The sequence below is a fragment of the Pan paniscus genome, chromosome 13 (assembly GCF_029289425.2).
Source record: "Pan paniscus chromosome 13, NHGRI_mPanPan1-v2.0_pri, whole genome shotgun sequence".
NCBI lineage: Eukaryota > Metazoa > Chordata > Mammalia > Primates > Hominidae > Pan > Pan paniscus.
This window is the reverse complement of record NC_073262.2, coordinates 54,302,381-54,327,221: the sequence shown is the minus strand read 5'-3', so window position 1 is coordinate 54,327,221 and position 24,841 is coordinate 54,302,381. Positions and strand designations below refer to the sequence as shown.

The following is a 24,841-nucleotide window of genomic DNA, read 5'->3' as shown; positions in this document are numbered from 1 at the left end:
TTCCACCCACCCAGACTGGGATGCTGCCATGGGCGCTCCCCTCTGATGTTAAAAATAAGAGAACTTTTTGGCTGCTTTCCTATTTTCTGTAGAATTAAACACCAACTTCTTAGAATGAGGCGTTCACAGTCCAACTCTGGGCTATTCTCAGCCCTCTCCTGTGACTCCTCCCTGGGGCCTCACCCACTTCCTTCAACACCCCTCCGCTTCCCCTCCACAGTGGTGCCTTGATTCACGTGATTTCCTCTGCACTTGATGCCACCTTAGTCTACTGAAACTCTGCTCAAAGTCTGACTCAAAGGTCACCCCATCTTCAAGAACTTCCCTGATTCTCAGTTCAGAATAAATGACTCCTTCCTGGAGCTCTTCATTGTTAGTGTGGTTTGACTTTTCAGCAGTTGCTTCCACAGGTTATCAGTCTCTCCATCAGTTCTCCCAGGAACCTTTAGGTTGAGAGGGGTCTCAACCTCATCTTTGATTCCCAAGTACCCCGCACAGTCAGAGACACAGGGTCAGGGCAGAATAAATGTGAGTTGAATTGATTGCCATGATCAACAGTTAAGCCTTTCCCTCCCACCCACATTTTACCATGCTAGAACTATGAGTTTCAGCTTAATTTTTCCTGTAATTTTTAAACTGGATTTATTGTTTTAACTAAAATTTTTTAAAACAACCTGTAATATGTATATATACTTAATTCAACATAATTTTTAAAGTAAAAAATAAAGGTGCATTGGTCTTTATGGGTATCTTTTTTTTTGTTTTGTTTTGTTTTTTGAGATGGAGTTTCACTCTTGTTGCCCAGGCTGGAGTGCATTGGCACAATCTCAGCTCACTGCAACTTCCGCCTCCCAGGTTCAAGTAATTCTCCTGCCTCAGTCTCCCAAGTAACTGGGATTGCAGGCATGCACCACCACGCCCAGCTAATTTTTTTTTTATATTTAGTAGAGATGGGGTTTCACCATGTTGGCCACGCTGGTCTCGAACTCCTGACCTCAGGTGATCCACCCGCCTCTGCCTCCCCAAGTGCTGGGATTACAGGTGTGAGCCACCGCACCTAGCCTCATTTTTGAGTCTTCACTTCAACAAACATGCAGAAGCCTTAGAACTCTCAAAAGTAAGATTATTATAGGCACTGTCTATGGAGAACTTAGTGAATTGTCTTAGTCCTCTGTCAGTTTTTAGATATAAATGTCAGCATCTGATTTTTTTTCCCCCAAATTTAGAGTCTGTACAAACTCGCTAATGAAGAAGCAAAGCAGAAAGGCTATGACTTGCGAAGCGACGCCATCCCCATCGTGGCGGCCAAGGCCTCCAGGGACATCATCAGTGACGTGAGTTGTCAATTCCATTCTGAGTATGTGATCAATCTAATGTGGCATTTTCACTGAACTAAATCTTAGAAAAGAACTTTTCCTGGACCTTTGAAAATATATCCTGATATATTTGTGTGGGATTTTTCAAAACCTCAGTTTTAAGGGAAATGAAAATCTTGATGTTTATAAGAGGGATCTGTAACCTACAGGACACAGCGTCTTCTGTGAAAACTGGTCAACCAAGAATAGAGAAAGATTCATTCATTCATATGGACCCTGTTAGAGTGAAGCTGCAGGCTTGGAGATGCTTATGTAAGAATTATCACCGGCTTATAGAAAAGCTTATAGAAGATATAACTCATAAACTTAGGTTCTGCCAGTGAGATTCAGGGCCTGGCTTTATGTAACATTTGAATAGATAGTATTTTAAAACACATGTGGCGCTTGCTATTGAAATTTGCCCTTATGAAAAGAAGGCAGTTGATCAGTACCAGAGGTGACTGCTGACCTAAGGTTACACTCTTTTTTTTTTTTTTTTTTTTTTGAGACAGAGTTTTGCTCTTGTTGCCCAGGCTGGAGTGCAATGGCCTGATCTCAGCTCACTGCAACCTCTGCCCCCTGGGGTCAAGCGATTCTCCTGCCTCAGCCTCCCGAGTAGCTGGGATTACAGGCACTCACCACCACGCCCATAATTTTTTGTATTTTTAGTAGAGATGGGTTTTCACCATGTTGGCCAGGCTGGTCCCAAATTCTTGACCTCAGGTGATCCACTTGCCTCAGGCTCCCAAAGTGCTGGTTTTACAAGCGTGAGGTCACACTCTTAGCAATAGCTCCTAGCCATTTAGCGTGTCTCCCAGAGTAAAACTGTCATCCTTTTCTGGTGCCTCAGGGATTCTTGAGGAACAAATGACTGCTCTAAAAATCAAGGCCCACTTGCTGTCCTTTATATTGGAATCTTATGTTAGTGACTCAACTTTATGTATGTTGGACCCTCCCAGCAAATGGACTTATGCCAATAATAATAAATAATGACATAATAATAACCAAGAAGTATTGAGAACTCTTTGCTAAGAGCTTTATATGCATTGTCTCACTTACTCTTCATAATTGCCCTAGGATGTAGATATTATCATTATCCCCATTTTGTGGATTGTTTAAGCAACTTGCCTAAAATCAAACTCCTAGTGAGTGGGGGAGTTGAGACTCTGAACAATCTCATTCCTTTCCACTGTACCATATTGTCTCTTGCTGACTCACCTACACTTTCTCGGTCAGTTGTCTTTGAGACTGGAAGCATGTATTTTGGATAACTGGCTTAGATTCCAGAATGAAGTCATTGGACATGAATAATAAAAACATTGTTGGTACATGTGAGGCTAGAACCCATGACCTTATTAAGAGCATAATCTAACCAGTTGGGTTGCTATGTCAGTTTTACAAGTACAATCAGTTTTCAAAATGATGCCAAAAGCTTGCCACTGCCATTGAATGCATGAATCTAGTAAAATAATAATAATAATAATAAATTCTCCTCTGTTGCTACTACAGGTGATCCTTACAGGAATCAGTCACTCATTTTACTGTTTTTATTTTATTTTATTTTATTTTTTTGAGATGGAGTCTTGCTCTGTCACCCAGGCTGGAGTGCAGTGGCGTAATCTTGGGTCACTGCAAGCTCTGCCTGCTGGGTTCATGCCATTCTCCTGCCTCAGCCTCCCAAGTAGCTGGGACTACAGGCGCCCACCACCACGCCCGGCTAATTTTTTGTATTTTTAGTAGAGACGAGGTTTCACCATATTAGCCAGGATGGTCTTGATCTCCTGACCTCGTGATCCACCTGCCTTGACCTCCCAAAGTGCTAGGATTACAGGCGTGAGCCACCGTGCCCAGCCTCATTTTACTGTTTATCAAAGACACCATTCTACCAAGTGCACCCTCTTCCTGACATGCTTTTAGTGTATAGAATCCAATTCTACAGGTTCCCTGGTTCAAATGTTCTCTCCCTGACTTCCACAGGTGACCTTTTCCCCACATATGCACTTCTTGTTTTCAGAGGTATCCCTTAGTACCAGGCTGTAGGTGATTTGGGGTATACACTACAATTACAAGAATTCCATCTATTTTTCTACCTCTGTAAGGGCTTCCAGGATGAAAGCCAGGATACTGGCTTGAGTTAGTACTTGTTAACAGAAGTCAGTTGAAGTATGATGTAAGCAAGTTGATTTTGCACAGACTTGTGGCCTCTAAGGGGTTACAATAAAAACCTGATTTGTGCATTTTCATTTTAGTACAAATATAAAGATGGTTACCGCAAGCAACTTGGCCACCATATTGGAGCCCGGAACATTGAAGATGACCCCAAGATGATGTGGTCCATGCACGTAGCCAAGATCCAGAGTGACAGGGAGTACAAAAAGGACTTTGAGAAGTGGAAGACCAAGTTCAGCAGCCCAGTGGACATGCTGGGGGTGGTGCTGGCCAAGAAGTGCCAGACCTTAGTCAGTGACGTGGACTACAAGAACTACCTGCACGAGTGGACATGCCTGCCCGACCAGAGCGATGTCATCCATGCTCGGCAGGCCTATGACCTCCAGAGTGACGTGAGTACAGCATCTATAAATGGAGCTGTGCATAGAAATAATTTAAACTATGTGAAAATTATCCTTTATATACAATCCATTGACTTACTCAAGTTAAGACTGATTGGTCCATGAATAAGATTTAAATCAGAATACAATTTTATTGCTTTATTATGAATACACTAATAGACTTCATAAGAAAGTAAAATTTACAAAGTGGACTTGGTCTTATAAAAACAAAATGGGAATTAAGTAACATTAGAATTCAGGGTCCACTAGAGGGAGACATTTATTCTTTTAAGGAAGGAAGAAACGTTTTTACTTTAAAAAGAAATTACTGTGGAATTTGTTTTTGGCTTCTTTGCAAACCAAAGAATTATTGAATTCTAATGCCTACTGCAACACTAAATATTATGCTTATGAAATAAAAGAAGTCTCTGTGTCTGTACACTACTGGACTGTTTCACAGACACTTCCTCTTAGCCTGGCTGTCTATGGAGGAGCCACATGGTAATGACAGAGCCTACTACCTATTGGAAGCAGATACACTATCTCAAATCTGGATATGAGAGGCACATTTCCTGCACTATGTATTTTATAAACTTTGAAGGAATTAAAGCACTAGCAAGTTTTGGAGACTAAAACTAATTTGTAATAATTATACATTAATTGGTTGTTCCTAAAAACTTACAGCCTACCTGAGAAAACTCCCACGTCTGTTCTGTAGCTTCTGACATACAGAACCCTGTGTTTTGCAATTCTTTCCAAAAAGAAAGGCTTTGCCTGCACAGAAAAGATAGTTTAAAAGGGTTGATGTCACCCATACAACGACAACATTGACAGATTGCTTACCATCTGTCTATTTGTTGGGCACCTTCTCTGGATTACCTTCCTCACCCTGTGATATGACCTTCATAATGTGGGAAGTATTTGAAAGTTAAAAAGCATTCCGGAGGTATAAACTGTTATTGTTTTCATTCTTTTTTAATTTTTTTTTTTCTGAGACAGAGTCTCCCTCTGTCGCCCAGGCTGGAGTGCAGTGGCGTGATCTCGGATTACTGCAACCTTCGCCTCCCGGGTTCAAGTGATTCTCATGCTTCAGCCTCCCTGCAGCTGGAATTACAGGCTGCTGCCTCCCTGCCCCACTAATTTTTTGTATTTTTAGTGGAGATGGGGTTTCGCCATATTGGCCAGGCTGGTCTCCAACTCCTGACCTCAGGTGGTCTGCCCCCCTCAGCATCCCAAAGTGCTGGAGTTACAGGCGTGGACCCCCACACCTGTCCTGTTTTCATTCTTGCTATTGTTGTTTGTGGGGCAATAACTAGTCAGCACAGGCTAATTCTAATAGTTTTTTTTTTTTTTTGTCTAGACTACAAAATACAAGTTTTTTTATTTTCTACTTAGTTTCTGTGACAGGTGAAATCTTTCCAATGAGCCAAACAAAGATTCAAAACTATGATTGTGAAGCAGTTATGAATATTTAATGGGTATATAAAAACCTTCAGCAAAAAAAAATTTTTTAATAAAGTGAGAAAAATATGTCAATATGATTTTATATAGGTGTCTGTGCTTCCATCCTGAGGACTTGGTGAAGAAGAGACTGGGGCCCTCCACAATGAAATTGTCCATTTAATAAATAAATAATTAAATTTTATTGCCCTGAATCTTGGACAGAGTTACAGCTGTTGAAGATCTCAGGGCTTCAGGGGTTCTACAGCACTATTATATTTTAACTGTGTTTTTAAAGGCATTACAGATATTTTGAAATGTATAGAAGAATACATCGCAGGGAATAAGAATCCAAAACAATCCAACCACTAGAAAAACCCACTCTTATTCATGTAATTTATCTACCCACATTGTTTTATGTGCTACTTTAAAATTTCATATTGTATTAATGACATTTCTACATGTCATAAATATTCTTCAACAGTGAAGCTTTTAATGGCTTCAGAGTGTTCCATTTGCCTAGGCCTAAAATTGATTCACTAAGGGCCTGATGTTGGGCACGGGTGTGGTTTCTGTCACTCTGGGTTGGTATTCTTCCCTGCATAGGGATGTTATAATTGTGATAATGTTCACTGAACCAACTGACAGAAGATATTACTTGGGATCACTCCTCTCCTAATAACCTGAAATGTTTGATAACTTTTTATTATGGCTAGGAGATATTTCTGGGTCATTTTTGAGCATAATTCTTTTAGTTTGCCTTATACAACGAGCTTGTTTTCTACGAATAGAAAACAGAATTGCACTTTATTACTGATTCTATTTGCATATTTACCCTAAATATTGTGGTCTTGATGAAGAGTTTTTGACTTTTTTCCTCTGCTCAGAATATTTACAAGTCAGATCTCCAGTGGCTGAGAGGCATTGGCTGGGTCCCCATTGGGTCTATGGATGTGGTCAAGTGCAAGAGAGCTACCGAAATACTGAGTGATAACATCTACCGCCAGCCTCCGGACAAGCTGAAATTTACCAGTGTGACTGATTCTCTAGAGCAGGTGCTGGCCAAGAACAATGCTCTCAACATGAATAAGGTGAGTCCTAGCTGCCTTAAGCTTCTCCAAGATGCCAGAAGATGTTATTATACTTTAATGACTAATGGAGTCTAAATTATCTATGAAGGCGTGGGGTCGCATTTTTACCTTTTAAATTACATGCTTGAAATCCTCTAAATAATTTTGATTATTCCAAGTTTCAATCTTGATAACTGGTAATAAGACTCACACTTCCAGTAGAATACTTTATATTCAAGTCTGGCTTATTTTTCCTAATTAGGTCAGTAATAACAGTTATAAATGAACTTTTTGTCATTTCTATTTCAAATGATTTTTAGTCAGCATCTTATCTTCTTTTATAGCGTTTATACACAGAGGCCTGGGACAAAGACAAGACTCAAATTCACATAATGCCTGATACACCAGAGATTATGTTGGCAAGGCAGAACAAAATCAACTACAGTGAGGTAGGAGCAAAAATCTGTGGTGCTATGTTGTGGTGGTGGTGTCTATACTTAGTTTTGTGGAGATTCTTGGGCCTCAGCTGTCATGGTGCATGTGGCTCTTTCATTTAACACTCCACCCATCCAACCTTTCATCTCTGGGTTAAATATTACATTTTATGGGATTCCACTGGCAAACTGAAGTCACAATGTCTTTTCTGTTCGTGGTGATTTCCAGTGTGAGTCAGTGGTACTGAGTAGTATTTTAGACACTTCAGAGGATTGTCAGATAAAATACTGGCCCATTATTTCTGCCAAAATATGCATGCCCACTAATTCCATCCCTACCAATTAGATACATCAGTAAATCACTGCACCTTTCCAGGGCAGAGAGAGTAAAGGGGCAGAAAAGGCCTCAGTTAAAATAACTGAGCTTTGTCTATAGAAAGAAAACCTTAGGCATAAGGAAGAAGTGTTCTCTATCAACAACATTGATTACTGACTTTTTTAAAAGTAAAATGCAATTTTATAGACACGTGGTTTATTAATATGATACAACCAAAATTTAGAAAGTTGTGATTATGGTTGTTAACTATATTTTGTTATATTTTAATTTTTCTTATTTGTCTTTTAAACATTATAAAATATGATTGTCATACAAATTGTAGGTAATAAAAATGAATAAAAATATATTTTTATACTTATAGATAGATATTAAACATTGTTCTACCATTTTTTTTCACTTAGTGGTATGTTTGGATTGCTGCTTTGCTCATCAATCTGTATTACTAGATTGTATTGATCTATGCTGATATGTATATCATATTGATCTATGTATAGCATATTAATCTATAATGATATATAATAGGTTAATATATCACTATATATTAATGTTCATTGATATATCCCATTTATTTCTAACGCTGTATAGTATTTTTGGTAGAATATAATTTATTTGTTTTCCACTATTGCCAGAAACTTGAATTGTCTCCAGTTCCTATCCTTTTTTAAATTTTAGGATACAAGTCACTTAATAATCTCTGAATTGTTGATGTCAAACCTTTTGCTTTAACTCTTTGCCTTTCTTTTCATAGACTCTATACAAACTTGCCAATGAAGAAGCAAAAAAGAAAGGCTACGACTTGCGAAGTGACGCCATCCCCATCGTGGCTGCCAAGGCCTCCAGGGACATTATCAGTGATGTGAGTAGCAACACCCTAGATATTTACATGGATGGATGAAGTGGGGAGGCAGGATTATTACTATTATAACATTTGGGGGCCAGTTTAAGCACATTTATTGGCTTGTTTTTCTAAATCAAATTCAAATTCAAAGTTTTTCATTTGAAAAAACTCATATTTTAAGCTTCGGAAGACTTCAGTATCTATGTCCCAGGTAGGAAGGGGGTAACCTAAACCAGTATACTTCAATCCAGTATAAAATTGGATGTGATTCTATAATTTTTCATATCTACAATTATGAGAAATTCATCTCCATATTTTGAGCATGGAGCCTCACAGAAAATAGAAAATGGCAAAAGAGGTGTTAAAAAATAACTTAGTTACATGTATTGGTTCAATATCAGAAGAAGAGCTGATAGAACCAAGTCTAGGAAAATCCACCTTTCCCCAAATCTGCTCTGTGTTTTTGCCAACTCATTTTTTTTTTTGGAAAATTATCTTAAATGCTTCCTTTTGAGTTCTTTTAAAATGAAAACAGAAAGACAAAGACGAGGAAAACAAGAAAATGGTGAACCTAATTTCTCCTCCTGCCATCTCTGAAAGAGGTGGGTTCTTTGGTGGAAAATTCAGACTTCTTCTTTTCTTTTGTTTTTGTTTGTTTGTTTGTTTGTTTGAGACAGAGTCTCAGAGTCTCACTCTTGTTGCCCAGGCTAGAGTGCAATGGTGTGATCTTGGCTCTCTGCAACCTCCGCCTCCCGGGTTCAAGTGATTCTCCTGCCTCAGCCTCCCAAGTAACTGGGATTACAGGCACCAGCCACCACACTTGGCTAATTTTTTTTTAGTATTTAGTATTTTTTGTATTTTTAGTAGAGACAGGGTTGCACCATGTTGGCTGGGCTGGTCTCAAACTCCTGACCTCAGGCGATCCGCCTCCCTTGGCTTCCCAAAGTGCTGGGATTACAGGCATAAGCCACTATGCCCAGCTGAAAATTCGGACTTCTGTAAATATTTGTTGGGATTGGTGTGGTCTGTTGTCTGAAATAGGGAGAAAATATCCAGTTTGCCCTTACCACCACCAACAACAAAATGCTTTTTTGTAGATACATATTCCATTTTTCACTTGAGGAATCCCAAACAAACCTCAGTCAAATTTGATCTCCAACAGAGCAGGGCTTGTAGTATGGGAATGTAATCCAGACCACTTCAGGGAGTCAAGTGCCCCAGCAGAGCTGGATTTGGGAAGGAGTGTGGGTGTGTTGGATGGAGGGATAAAATGGTATCTGTGGACTCATGAATAGCAGTCTCAAAATCATATGTAAAATTTCTGGGTTAGTGATTTCATGGGCCCAAGATGAAGAAATGGCAGTACACAGTACCGAATGATCTTCCGGAAAGTGTTGCTTCCTTTATTTTCAGAAACTTAACGTCTACAAGCCATAGGACCATGTAGTTTGGCCTGTCTTCCCACTGGACTATTCCCATTAGACTGTTGCTGTTAGACTATTTATGAGACTTCGCATTAGACTACTGCCCATTAGATTAGTGCTGTAGAGTCTAATAAGAATTTAGGATGAGGAGATAAACTGATATGCAGATTCTTTCATTATTCTGCAAGAATTAGCAATTTTAAAATAATAAAGTTTTAAATTAATGAGGCTTCTAAGCCTTTCTATTCATTTTTATTTTTGAAATGACCACCTTTATTTCAGTACAAATACAAAGATGGTTACCGCAAGCAGCTCGGCCACCACATTGGAGCCCGGAACATTGAAGATGACCCCAAGATGATGTGGTCCATGCATGTGGCCAAGATCCAGAGTGACAGGGAGTATAAGAAGGACTTTGAGAAGTGGAAGACCAAGTTCAGCAGCCCAGTGGACATGCTGGGAGTGGTGTTAGCCAAGAAGTGCCAGACCTTAGTCAGCGATGTGGACTACAAGAACTACCTGCACGAGTGGACGTGCCTGCCCGACCAGAATGATGTCATCCATGCTCGGCAGGCCTATGACCTCCAGAGCGATGTGAGTAATTAAGATCCATGGTAACTGTGCTCATAATAGTAATTCATAGAAATACTGAGACAGTGGTCTAGCATTAGGTAGAACCTTCAGAAGGGATGACACTTCTTCTCTCTGCTCATTTTTTAGGCAACTCTTCCCCTTACTTTTTTTGGAGAGAAAGAAAGTAATACCTGAGACTGTGTTCAATTTGGCCTTCATATATTGAAGAACGTATACATGAAATTTGACTATCCAAGCTTTCTAGTGTTATTTTATTATTTTTGAAATCATGTTAAAACAACTTCAGTAATACTCGCTTTTGTGTTTAATCTCTCCAGAACATTTACAAATCTGATCTCCAGTGGCTGAGAGGCATTGGCTGGGTCCCCACTGGGTCTATGGATGTGGTCAAGTGCAAGAGAGCTGCTGAAATACTGAGTGATAACATCTACCGCCAGCCTCCGGACAAGCTGAAATTTACCAGTGTGACTGACTCTCTAGAGCAGGTGCTGGCCAAGAACAATGCTCTCAATATGAACAAGGTGAGCCCCCAATTTGTAGGAAAATAAGACAGGGCTATATATCATTTAAGATACCTATTGTTAATTAAGTTAGTCTCTTTTTTAAATCCAATTAAATTGCTATCCAATGTATAGTGATTCAGTTGAATTCTCTATTCTGTTAGATAACAATATATGGGAGCATTTCTGCTTTGACATCTCTTGTGAAATAGCCAGAGTTAAGAATGGCACAGCTCTTTGGGAGGCCAAGGCAGGCGGATCATGAGGTCAGGAGATCGAGACCACGGTGAAACCCTGTCTCTACTAAAAATACAAAAAATTAGCCGGGCATGGTGGCAGACGCCTGTAGTCCCAGCTACTCAAGAGGCTGAGGCAGGAGAATGGTGTGAACCTGGGAGGCGGAGCTCGTAGTGAGCTGAGATCGCGCCACTGCACTCCAGCCTGGGCGACAGAGCGAGATTCCGTCTCAAAAAAAAAAAAAAGAATGGGACAGCTATTTTGGGTTCAAATTGTTTGAAGTCTATAAGAGTTAGTTAGATATGATTTGGTATGGTTTCTTTCTTGCTGAGTACTTATTTAGGTAAGCGCAGAGCAAACAAGAAAGATGCAAGCCGGGCATGGTGTCTCACACCTGTAATCTCAACACTTTTGGGAGGCTGAGGTGGGCAGATCACTTGAGCTCAGCAGTTTGAGATTAGCCTGGGCAGCATGTTGAAACCCTGTCTCTACAAAAAATACAAAAGTTAGCCGGGTGTGGTGACACGCACCTCTAGTCTTAGGTACTTGGGAGGCTGAGGTGGGAGGATCACCTGAGCCTGGAGAGGTTGAGGCTGCAGTGAGCTGTGACTGTACCACTACATTCCAGCCTGGGCAAGAGAGTGAAACTCTGTCTCATAAAAAAAAAAAAAAGAAAGATGCAAATCTTCATAACATTTATCAAAAAGAAATCTAGAGATAGCACATACAGGTACATTTGCAGCTAATAAACTAACAACAAACAGCATCAAACAAATAAAATCATGGGAAGGATTTGTTAATATAGTCATAGTACAGATATGGATGTGAATATATGCTTGGGAAATACTTGCTTTTTATTTAATTGGGGTGGGAGTGACCTGGTTACCAAACACACACACGTGGGTGTGTATATGTGTGTGTGTGTTTGATTATATGTATACATATTTTTTTCTTTTCATATCTTAGTATACATTTATATTTTGTTACAATAAATGTCTTGTAAAATCAAAGAGGTTGAAAAGAATATTAACATACATGGAACAGACAGCAAGAAAGCTGGCTCTCAACTTTGTCATGGTGTCTTAATTGAAAACTCCTGTTTACAACAAACTGTTTTTCTAATTCATTAACCTTTTTATCCTTCACAGCGCTTATACACAGAAGCCTGGGACAAAGACAAGACCCAAGTCCATATTATGCCTGATACACCTGAAATCATGTTGGCAAGACAAAATAAAATAAATTATAGTGAGGTAAGATCATTTGTTTTATTTCTTTGGTCTGGCCACATTGATTGTTGCCGACGTAGGAATGTGAGAATTACGAAATTAATCCTCATGTAAGCCAGTTAGCTTAGTTGGCTTTTTATGCCATTTACCCTACCTTGAATATACATATTATTGTATTAAAAAATAGGCAGATAGAAAGGTAGATAGATTAGACAGACAGATAGATAGACAGACACAAAAATATCTTCATTTCAGGAGGGAAAAAATATCTCAAGTCAACTATTAATGACTAAAACATAATTTTCATTAAAAATAATTCTTGCTATTCATCAAATTAGTACTTGCTTCAAAATTTGTGTGGCAAGTTTATTTTCTTCAATTACCTCATCTGTAAAATAGGATTAAAATGCTTACCTTAAAGAATTTTTAAAGAATGACTAAATGAGGTAAAATATTTAACATGCCCAGTGTGAAGCCTGGTGCAAAGTATTTGTTTAATAAACTTTAATGTCTCTCCTTTATGCTCAAGTCACCATGAAAATTAGATGTATTTAATGTGCTCAAAATAACTTGAGCTTTATTTACAAGAACTGAAATGAGAATTCTTAAATTCACCCATTTCAAATTGCCTGAGAACAATAAAATACATTCTTTTATGAACTATCTTCAGCCTTGCTAAACTTGTCATTGCATATCTTTGCAGTCCAGAAATACTGCTGCATAAATAGCGTCTTGCTCAATTGTTCTTGCCAAAGACAAAAATTTATATGGTTGATTCAAGAAGGATACTAATTTTTTAAACATGTCTATGTGTCTTCATTTTTTTTTAGAAAAAAAGGAAGGCAGAGTTGTCTTCAGTTTGAGAGCACTGAAAAATTTAAGTACTAATTTTTAAGATGACCAAATTTATTACTTTACCCATAATAATTACTTTTGCCTATAATAATGTAGCCTTAAAAAATGGAGAGGGTATGATTTCACTTTCTCCAGCATTATAAAACAGACCAAAGGACAAGCCTGATTATAGATATTTGATTGGCCTTGGCTTCAGTCACTTTTGAATGGGCCATTTTCTCTTGGCCACAGAGCTTCTCAGTTGGATTATCTTCTCCCAGGAGGTTTATTTTATCCAAGGCAGATGAAGTTAGTTTCTATTCCAGATTATAATGAAGCTCTTAATCCTCTCTCATTTGTTTACATTAGGGGAACTGAAGTAGATTTTTTTTTCAGACTGCTGCAAGGATATTGGGCTATTTTTTAATTCTAAAATTTTCAGCTGGATTTACTTTCTTTAAAATTGCATGATCATGCATTGAAGGCTTTGACTTCACCACAGTGCAATATATTAATGTAGCAAAATTGCACTCATCCCCCATGAATACATACAAATAAATAAAAATAAAATTGCATAATGATGTTGATTCTCTGAGGAATCTAAGATCACATTTCAGAATGGCCCACTAGAATTTCTTCTCAACCCATTGCCCGTGGTTCCTTCATTGCATAAATGTAAAACAAAACAAACACATCTGTTTTTTTCCTCTTAAATTCTCATTTACTTATTTTAGTTCTCTTAAGTAACAAGCTTTAAAATACATCCCTGATGATAGCTAAAAGTGTTCTCTCCTTTGAAGCACTGCATCTTTTTTAAATGCTGAAAGAATTAAAGAACTCTATTTTTTTGGCCTGAAGCCATGAGATGATTGAAGCACATTTTTTCCCACTTATACCATTTTAAAAATATGAACATTTATTCTTAAAGAAAAAACGTAATAAATAAAGTATTTGACCTTCCAGTTTCAAAAGAAACATTCCTAGAAATTTTGAAGAAAAACAGATTCCCTCTGGAATTTATCTCAAAGATATTAAATTGATTCTTATTTTTACTTTAGCTTTTTCTTATAAAATCTCATCTTGAAAAGACTATAAACTGACACATCTTAATAATCCACTTTATAAACATAATAGTGACCCTGTAAGAGTCTTAAGTCATTAAAAATATTAAAAAATATTAAATGCATCTGTAGCATATTTAAAATCCAGATACTAGTCCAGTATCCTTAATTCAATCTAATTTGAGAATGGGGCATAAAAATGAAGTTTAATTATTTGTATCACACTTTTTAGGGATTTTCCTTATGTTTAAGATTTTGTCTTTACACAGGCTCAGCAATGAAAAGTACACTGAACAGTATAAAGTAGAGGGATGATAAAGCTTTATAGAACTGTAAATCTTTGTAGTTTTTCCCTTAAAGCCATACATTATTTCTAAATTCTTTTCCAGAACTATGTACTGGTACTGTGTCTGCTTTATCTAACTCAATAAACCTCTTAAAAGAGGAAAGGGGGAAAGTGAAATTAAAGATTAAATTGTTCAATCATAGATTGATCTAAAGGCTGTATTTGGATATAGATGAGCTGCTTTCAAACCTCAGCTACCTACCATACTTGAGGTTACACAAAGGCTTTCCAAGGGGTAAACTGGCATGGATCGTTTTAAGTAAATCAGTTAACGTAGCTTCAACTTCCATACATACACTCTTCTAAATTATCTGCCCAAGAATGCCCCTACAGCTTGAGTGGCATCCCACTTCTTTCATAATCACTCTTCTCTCATGTTAAAACAAAAAAGGCATGGTTTAAAGGTGAAGAAACAAACTAGAGAACTAAATGCTACTCATTCTCTTGAACTGAATTCTGGATAGAAAAGCAACATTGCTATAAAGGAAATTATTGGGACATTTGATGAAATTTGAATATTCACTGTATATTTGATAGTAAAAGAGAATAATACTAGACAATAATACTGTATCAATATTAAATTTCCTGAGTCTGATACATATACTGTCGTTATATAAAAATATCTTTATTCTTAGGAGATACATGGTAAAGTATTCAAGGATGAAGGCCATGATGTGTACAATTTTCTCTTAATCAGTTCAACAATTGAAAATAATAATAATAAGTAAAATGAAGAAATACACAAACACATAAAGAGAGAGCTAGAGAAAGCAAATATGGCAAAAATGTTAATAAATTGGATAGTTGGTATTCATTGTAGCATTCTTGCAATTTTCTGTAAGTTTGAAGTTTTGCAAAAGGTGGAAAGTATACATTTTAAAATATTAAAACATACATTAAAATATTTGACTAACTGTGATAATATAAAGATTTCATTTTTTAAAGAAAAATAGTCATATTCATCCTAGTAGTTACTATGATGCATGTCTGAAAGTATTAAAACGAAACTTTACCAAACATGGCTGGGTGCAGTGGCTCATGCCTGAAATCCCAGCAATTTGGGAGGCTGAGGCAGGAGGGATCACTTGAGTTCAAGAGTTTGAGATCAGCAACACCCATCTCTACTAAAGAATACAAAAATTAGCTGGGCATGGTGGCACACACCTGTAATCCCAGCTACTTGGGTGGCTGAGGCACGAGAATCGCTTGAACCTGGGAGGCAGTGAGCCGAGATTGTGCCACTGCACTCCAGCCTGGGCGACAGAGTGAGACTGTCTCAAAAAACAAAAAATAACAATAAAAAAGACCCCCCAAAACTCTACCAGACAACTTAATTCATTATTGCCCATCAAAACTTTGTAATCAAACCACCATGAGATCCTATAAGTCTCATTAAGAGATCCAATAAATTTTTACTTTTTATGTTTAAAAATTATTATCAAACTGTATATTTATCTTGTTTTGATTTATTGAATACCGATGTTGGCAATTACTTAAAATTTTTCATTAAGAGGATACAGAATCAGTCAAAATTTTTATCACTGGTTCACAGAAAGGGCTAAAAGCCATTGGTATATATGATTTGTTTAATGCGTGGTTCTCAAATGACACTTCCATGGAACATTTGTGTTTTGTCTTCTGTGCATGTCTGTCCTGCCACAGAAATTGAACAGTGGTGGTGCTTTCTCAATTCACAGAAGAAGTTAATAAATAGAATTTTATCAGTTTTGCAGTTTTGACTCCTAAATCTTTGGTACCTGCTACCCTCATGTCCGCGAACAACTTGCAGCAGTTGATGAAATAATAGGGAGCAAATCATCATTAACAGAGAGATTCAGAAAGAATGACACATCTTTAGTTCAGCACTAAATTTGATTATGGACACATCCTCCTAGTGGTAGTATTATTATATGTTATTATATGATACTGTTCTCTGCTAGTAAAGATGTTCCCAATTCAAATTTGGAGTTAAATAAATCAACATTTCTTGATTGTTTCATGAAAAGGGCAAATGGTGAACAATCTAAACACATTAAGAGGTGTTCATTTAATGTATAACGTGTAAAAGATTTGTGCAAAGAGAGGTTGTGATGTTAAAACTTGCTGAATGTGAAATTTTCATTTAAATAAATATCCAAGGGTAAACAGAAAGTAAAAGAAAGAGTTCTTTTTCTGATTTAAGGCTGAACATACTCATGTAGTTTTGCATCCAAAAGTGGTCTTCCTTTGGCAGAAAATATACTTTTTGAGTGAATGTGAATTCTATATTTAAAAGCTACTCCTTCTTTCCTCAGAGCCTCTATCGTCAGGCCATGGAAGAAGCCAAGAAAGAAGGCTATGACTTGAGAAGTGATGCCATTCCCATTGTGGCTGCCAAGGCCTCTCGGGATATTGCCAGTGATGTAAGAGCTGATCAAGTCCTAACATTTCTTACCATCATGCCAGCCACACAGAATACAGCTGGATGTCTCTTTGGTCATCATCCACCTTAACTCCCTTCAGTGCATAGGCAAATATACTGAGGCTTGAGATACAGATAACTTGCCCAAGATCACAAGCATCACAGAGGCATAGCCTAGACTGGAATGTGGCTCATTTGACTCCTTATTTTTGGTCTTTGCTCAATAGGAGTGAGTGCCTCGATTAAAGCTAGATGTGTGTATGCTGAGCTACTCACAAAACCTCAGGAACTTCCTTGGAACACACTCAAGGCAAAGATGCCAGAAAAGAAGCAGGCTTAACTGAGTTTGCCCCATCACTTGAAAATGAACATGGAAAGACAAAGTCTTCTTTCTATGTGGTGCACAGAACCAATATTTCTTTACCCTAAAAATGAAAACATCAGATCCCTGGACATCTTAAAAATTAATCCAAGAGTAGTAAAATTGTTCATTTTTATAGGTTTTTAAATGTTTAAATTCTGGTTAAATATATATATATATATATGTATATATACACATACATATATATATAATAAAATTTACCATCTTAACCATTTTCAAGTATACTGTTTGGTGGGGTTCAGTATATTCATATTATTGTACAACAGATTTCCAGAATTTTCATCTTGTGAAACTTAAACTCTCTACCTATTAAATAACAGAAATTGTCCATTTAAAAACTATTCCTCCCAAATCAATTGTGAAGAGGAAATTACTTCTCAGACTATGCTAGAAAATTTTAATGATCCATGTAAACATACGCCCCAGGTGTGTTCTTAAATAGGCTCACTCACATGATGGATTTCTGAGACACCGTCATGGTTTATTACTGTAATTGGACTCTTCATTTCAGTATTCACTTTTTATCATTTTTTGCCAACATATGATTCTCTAGCATATATAAAGGAACCATTGTGGGGTTATTCTGTGGACATGTGCCAATGAGCACAACAGTCCAATATGTGGCGTTACAGCAGCATGACCAGTGAAACTCCTCTGTTGCCTTAAAGATTTCATAGAAAGCACCACCACAGAAAGAACAACAGGGAATAGCCCTTTGTGCTTCCTTTTTACTGGATTCTCTCTTTCAGTACAAATACAAAGAAGCATATCGTAAACAGTTGGGTCACCACATTGGCGCCCGAGCAGTACACGATGACCCCAAGATAATGTGGTCCCTCCACATTGCCAAAGTGCAGAGTGACCGTGAGTACAAGAAAGATTTTGAGAAATACAAGACAAGGTACAGCAGCCCAGTGGACATGCTTGGTATCGTTTTGGCCAAGAAGTGTCAGACCTTGGTCAGCGATGTGGACTATAAACATCCTCTGCATGAATGGATCTGCCTGCCCGACCAGAATGACATCATTCATGCACGGAAAGCCTATGACCTCCAGAGTGACGTAAGTTTCCTTGATGTTAGCTCTGCATGTTAAAAGCGGATCTGAAACGTGTCTGTGAGTTCTGACTAGTGCCAATGAACTGCAATTTGTTTGTATATTTCAAACAATTTACAATTAAATGTCTGAAAGGAGTTTCCCATTGGAGGTACTACAATTTGTTTTCTTCTCCAAAAGTTCTCTGTAGGAGAGGAAACAAAGTAAATATTATCAGTTCTAAACAGGTATAAATCTTCCTAGGGATTCAGGCTTCCTTTGTTTGAATCAGATGAAACTTAGCCCTTAAAAATATATCACTGCAAACTTTTGGCTAAGGAAGTAAAAAAATGTGTGTGTTTGTTGGCAGAGGGCAGTAGGGAGATAGAGGGAAAGCATATTATGCTAAATTACTTTAATTTACATTTTATACTTACTGATGGGAAAATTCTATCATTCTTATGTTTTTCGAAACCAGTCATCTAATACTTATCAACATTCAGCATGTCCTGTTGAGAGTAAAATAAAATGAATAATTAAGGAAATACCAAACATATCTCTGTAACATCACATTTCCTTTATACACTTGAAGTTTTGTGATTTTTGAAGATGGAAATAAAAGTGAGAATTTTTTGACTGCAGTACTCACACACCATCAGTCTCAGTGTGTGGTTTTATTTGGAGCTATTAGACTACATTTTCCAAGGCTAAAAAAGCATGCTTCTGTGTAAAAATCTTGTAATACTATCATAGGCAGGACCATGTCTTTTACTTTAAAAGAAGATCTTTTATCATTCTTGCTGTACTCCTCTGTACCAAAAAAACGCTCAGAAAAAAAAAATACGCTTAGGATTCAATAATGTGTGTGAGTGAGTGAATGACTATGCTAGGAACCTTAACTATTCATCGGTATTTTTGTGTTTCTCTAGGATAACACGTTTTGTAACTATGAATCTGAAACACTAATTAATAAATCTGTTTCTTATCTGTTGATCTGCAGAATTTGTATAAGTCAGACCTTGAATGGATGAAAGGCATTGGCTGGGTTCCAATTGATTCCTTGGAAGTTGTTAGGGCCAAGAGAGCTGGAGAATTACTTAGTGATACTATCTACCGTCAGCGTCCAGAAACGCTGAAATTTACCAGTATAATGGACAGTCCGGAGCAGGTGCTGGCAAAAAACAATGCTTTAAACATGAATAAGGTGAGTCTTCAATCCTCACTGTTAGATACCGAAAGTTACCACAGAACAATTTAAAAATTCTGATATATTATTGCATTTTAAAGATAATAATAAGCATTATGATACCTTCTTAAATGATTTTTCCACTATAATACCATAGTTACTTAGTGATACTTCAAAATATTAAACCATTGTTAAAAGTACTGTGTGCTTTTGTTTGTTTGTTTTGTTTTTTGAGACTAAGTTTCGTTCTCGTCGCCCAGGCTGGAGTGCAATGGCACGATCTTGGCTCACTGCAACCTCCACCTCCTGGGTTCAAGCAATTCTCTTGCCTCAGCCTCCCAAGTAGCTGGGATTACAGGAGCCTGCCACCACACCCAGCTAATTTTTGTATTTTCAGTAGAGACAGGGTTTCACCATGTTGAAGGCTGGTCTCAAACTCCTGACCTCAGGTGATCCACCCATCTCGGCCTCCCAAAGTGCTGGGATTACAGGTGTAAGCCACCGTACCCAGCCTAAAGTACTGTGTGCTTCTGATTGGATTAGTAGGTTGTCAAAAAAAAAAAAATACTGTGTGCTATAACTCTTTCCTATAAATTATTTTAAATACTTCAATCCAATTATACTTTTCATAACCGATAAGTCCTTTAACAGATTATTGAAAGACTTTTAATAAGAAACAAAGGTAAGGAATTTATGCAGCTTTAATAATTTTATTTCTACCTTGCATACAAGAGAGATGACTGGCACATAATCAAAACAATAATATCTGTGAACACCAAAATAATTTTTCTCTCTCTCTCTTTTTTTTTTTGTAGCGCTTATATACTGAAGCCTGGGACAATGACAAGAAAACTATTCATGTCATGCCTGATACACCAGAAATCATGTTAGCCAAACTCAATCGAATAAACTACAGTGATGTAAGTAAACTGTTGATCTTGTAATGAACAGAAAGGCAAAAATGAACCACTGTAGCTGTTTCCTTAGGAAAAGGTTTTGACTAATTTACTACACATACTACAAACTACCATTTTCAGTAGAAGAGATAGTTCTCACTTGATTCAATTTTGAGCTTTGTGGTGGGTCCACAAAGTAGGCTACCATTTTATTAACAGGTTATCAGGAATTGAATGATTATGAATAAATATTCCCATAGGAATTATACTTTTAAAACCTTCCCCTACAGGTCACTGTGGATATCAAGTCATTATTTTATTCAGCAGCTAGCAAGTAGGCAAGGACTGGGTTGGAATCTGATGAGTTAGTAAGCCGCATATTATTTTGCTGCTCCAGTATGCTCTGATAATCATTTGATGTTAACATTTTTCCAGGCATTTCTGCCAGAACCAACATTTTCAAAAGGGCAATGATCCTGAAATCCCAGGTCCATAGATGAATCACTGTCCGAGATAATAGTCCACAGCAAAATAAGAAAAAATAAGCACAATGCATTGAGTTTTTCATAAAACAGAATAGAGTACATTTTAAAATATTGTCCTTGTTTTTTATCCTTCTTTTGTGTTAAGATGCTGTGTCTTTTATATTATGATGACAATAATAAATACTGTTTTGTTTTGTTTTGTTATGTTTGAGACATAGTTTCACTCTGTCACCCAGGCTGGAGTGCAGTGGCACAATTTTGGCTCACTGCAACCTCTGCCTCCTGGGTTCAAGCAATTCTCCTGCCTCAGCCTCCCGAGTAACTGGGATTGCAGGTGCATGCTACCATGCCCAGTTAATTATTGTATTTTTAGTGGAGATGGGATTTCACCATGTTGGCCAGGCTGGTCTCTTCTCAAACTCATGACCTCAGGTGATCCACCCATCTCAGCCTCCCAAAGTGCTGGGATTACAGGCGTGAGCCACCACACCCGGCCAGTAAATAATTTTTTTTTTTTACATCTGCTTGTTTGGCAAATAAAATTTTGCCAACCAAATGTTGATTTTTTCCCCACATTTTTTTGTTGAAATTTACAAGTCAATAAAATCCCAATGTTTGGAACATGTGCCTTAAAAATCCTAAGCACCCATGAGGCAAAGCTATCTATAAACCCACCCTAATGATTGACTTTGTGAATTATTTCTGAAGTTTAAATGAGGACAAAGAAAAACTAATAATGAACAGCTTCACTTTTTATGGAAGGAGTAAATAAGTAATGACTTTCTTTTCTACAGAAACTCTATAAACTTGCTTTGGAAGAGTCCAAGAAGGAAGGCTATGACTTGCGTCTGGATGCCATTCCAATCCAAGCAGCCAAGGCTTCAAGAGATATTGCTAGTGACGTAAGTGGATGTTTTGGAAAAGCCATTTCTTATTCAAAGATGTTGACAGATAGAAGCTTTTAGAGTTTTTCTTGCCAGAAATTTAGTTACCCCTATAAGTCTCAATTCCCTTTAGTGATTTTCCCCTATACAAAATTGTAAATGGAAAAAAAGAAAAGCACAAAATTCTAGACCCATTATACTCACCAATCAATCAAAACTAGAGACATACTATTTTTTAAAAAGTGTTTTACGGACACCAAAAATGGGTTCATATTTTTGAGCTTCAGAAATTGAACACTCCGTCTTCAAAAAAAATAAATAAATAATTGAGCAGCAGTTGACCTAGATGTTTGTGAAATTAAAGGGATTAATTTATTCCCTTTAAATAATATGTGAGAAACAGCCAATATACATGTAAACTCTTCCTTACTACTTCTATTTATTCTTGCATTAAAAGAAAACTAGATGGATATGTCTTAGAGATTTGTTTTGTCCTTTGTAACTCCTAATTGGTGAGATGTCCCTCACTGGACACAAGAACAAGTGGCAAAGTAAGCAGAGCTTTTTCTCAGCACCCGCTTGCCTCTTCTCTACTCCTTTCCTTCACATGTGAAACACCTCCTAAGGGTGGCCAGTGTCCTCATTCTGTAACAAGCCTCCTTAGGACTCAAATCCAGACTTTCCCTCTTCTGGAAGGGCCTCATGCCTTAGACATATGCTTCATTTCTTCTGTAAACTAAAAAGTATCTGAAACAGATCTCAATCAATTTAGAAGTTTATTTTGCCAAGGTTAAGGACACACACCCTATTATCAAAACTTTTCTTGCTGTTAAGCTGGAGAAGCCCACACCATGGTGGAATGGACCATAATGTGTTATTCTGGAATCTTCAAGGTAGATAAACTGACTCATAGTGAAAGTTCAGTGATGTTGACAGGCTGATAAGAGAGCCATTTCCTGGTGACACATAAACTCTATCTAAATGTAACACATATCCTTGACTGAGAAGTCTATTATAAGTTCTAATAAGGGAACTATTCTAAAATATTCTTAATGTCAAACAGTTTTGGGAAAATAACTGTTATTTTCCATCAGATTGTTATGCTCCATCAGATTGTACAATATATTTACCTCTACTTGTTAAGGAATCAAATGTAAACTGAGCAGTGTGGTATAATAAGGAGGAAAAATATTAGGAATGAGAAGCTCTTCATTCTAGGCTCATGCTGCCACCTGCTTGTGGTGTGACTGTGCAAATCACTAAACCCCTGCTAGGTTCAGGTTTTGACTTTTAAAAATAGGGTTGATGATATTCACTTTTCTCCTTCATGATAGTGTTGGGGAAAAGAAAAAGAAACAATGTGAATGTGAACCTATGAAACATGATTATATAAGATGTTCTTGTCATTATACTCATATCTCTATTTTTTAGTACAAGTACAAGGAAGGCTACCGCAAACAGCTTGGCCACCATATTGGGGCCCGGAACATTAAGGATGACCCGAAGATGATGTGGTCCATCCATGCGGCCAAGATCCAGAGTGACAGGGAGTACAAGAAGGAGTTTGAGAAGTGGAAGACCAAGTTCAGCAGCCCAGTGGACATGCTGGGGGTGGTGCTGGCCAAGAAGTGTCAGATCCTTGTAAGCGACATAGACTACAAGCATCCCCTGCATGAATGGACCTGCCTGCCTGATCAGAATGACGTCATTCAGGCTCGGAAGGCCTATGACCTGCAGAGTGATGTGAGTGGCTCTAATATTCTTCAGTAATGGTTTAGAAAAGCATTCTAACTCTTTTGTGCCATGGAATCTTTCCACAGTCTGGTGAAACCTACAGACACCTCTTTAGGATAATGTTCTGAAATGCACAAAATAAAGTATGTATTTAGTTTCAAAAGAAACCAATCATATTGAAATATCATTATCAAAGTATTAAACCAAACCTGTAATGTGCTTTTCATTAACACATTAAGTAAAAAATTCTAGTGGTGACTGTAATAACTAATTTCAAAGAAGTGATGAGCATAAATACTTTAAGACATCAGCAACAACTCTGTACTAGTCTGTTCTCACAGTGCTATAAAGAACTACCTAAGACTGGGTAATTTATGAAGAAAAGAGGTTTAATTGACTTACATTTCCATGGGCTGTACCAGAGCATGGCTGGGAAGGCCTCAGGAAACTTACAATCATGGTGGAAGGTGAAGGGGAAGCAGGCACATCTTCACATGGTGGAGCAGGAGAGAGAGAGCAAAGGGGGAAGTGCTACACACTTTTAAGCACCCAGATCTCATGAGAATTCACTCACTATCACGAGAACAGCAAGGGGGAAGTCCAATCACCTCCCACCAGGCCCCTCCTCCAACATTGAGGATTACAATTCAACATGAGATCTGGATGAAGATGCAGAGTCAAACTATATCAAACTATAATAGGACATAAAAAGATTTGAGATTTCTATAGCTGACAAAGTCAGGTGTAGTGTCAATACTACTGTAATATATTGCTTATACTTACAATGGATAAAATGCTATATTTCAGTTAGAGGTTAATGAAAATGAAGATGTTACATATTTTTTCTATCCAAGTTCACTGATGCCAGGTTAAGAATTCCTGTTCTAAACAAGCTAATTTTCCAAATGAATCAATTGCATTATAATTTTGTGTCTATTTAACTTATAGGAAGTATCTATTGTAACTTTTGAATGGAAGTTTAAAAATGAATTATACATATGAAGACAAATTTTCTAAGAAACTTGAAAACAACTGTTCCCTAGAAATACGTTAGGCACTTTTGTTGTTGGCCAATAGAGTCCTTTGGAGACTCAAATATTACCTCATTGATATCATAGCTCCTTGTTTTAATCAAGCTCTGGTTAAATCAAGCACTTTTGGAAGAATGATAAAAGCAGTGACAGTTAAAAAAAGAGAGATTCCCCGAAAGCCATAAAAACAAAAAGAATTGTTACCCTTCCTTACAAGAAAAATTTTCCTTCAACCAATTGTTTATATTCAAAGAAGAAAATGAAAGAAAGAAAAAATGTATTTGTTTACTTGAATTCTAAGACAAGAAAGAGGATGGAGGATAAAATAAATATGAGTAAAAAGAGATGTACTCTGTGACTTGGAAGCATGTACATAGAAGCATACGAAAAAGACGTCGTTTTTATCCCCCAAAAAACACATTAATGCAACGTGATCAACCAGTAATGCTCATTTCTTCTCTATATACCAAGAAGAGCTATGAAGGCCACTGCCTAACAACATAGGAGCCAACTGTATTCTCACCCAGTACAGTTTCCATAAGAGGAGGTAGGGACCATCA

The 24,841-nt window shown here is 37.4% G+C and overlaps 1 protein-coding gene across 1 annotated transcript in view; it reads left to right on the top strand.

The window, feature by feature from the left end:
• The window catches only part of NEB (nebulin), a 241,876-nt gene that overhangs the window by 89,723 nt on the left and 127,312 nt on the right, over positions 1-24,841 (top strand). The window contains exons 63-76 of the mRNA XM_034954281.3: positions 1,227-1,334; positions 3,605-3,916; positions 6,232-6,435; positions 6,759-6,863; positions 7,934-8,041; positions 9,730-10,041; positions 10,359-10,562; positions 11,927-12,031; positions 16,543-16,650; positions 17,781-18,092; positions 19,066-19,269; positions 20,067-20,171; positions 21,427-21,534; positions 22,948-23,259. Coding sequence (XP_034810172.2) covers positions 1,227-1,334; positions 3,605-3,916; positions 6,232-6,435; positions 6,759-6,863; positions 7,934-8,041; positions 9,730-10,041; positions 10,359-10,562; positions 11,927-12,031; positions 16,543-16,650; positions 17,781-18,092; positions 19,066-19,269; positions 20,067-20,171; positions 21,427-21,534; positions 22,948-23,259 — 2,607 coding nt within the window. The remainder of the gene's footprint in view (positions 1-1,226; positions 1,335-3,604; positions 3,917-6,231; positions 6,436-6,758; positions 6,864-7,933; positions 8,042-9,729; positions 10,042-10,358; positions 10,563-11,926; positions 12,032-16,542; positions 16,651-17,780; positions 18,093-19,065; positions 19,270-20,066; positions 20,172-21,426; positions 21,535-22,947; positions 23,260-24,841) is intronic.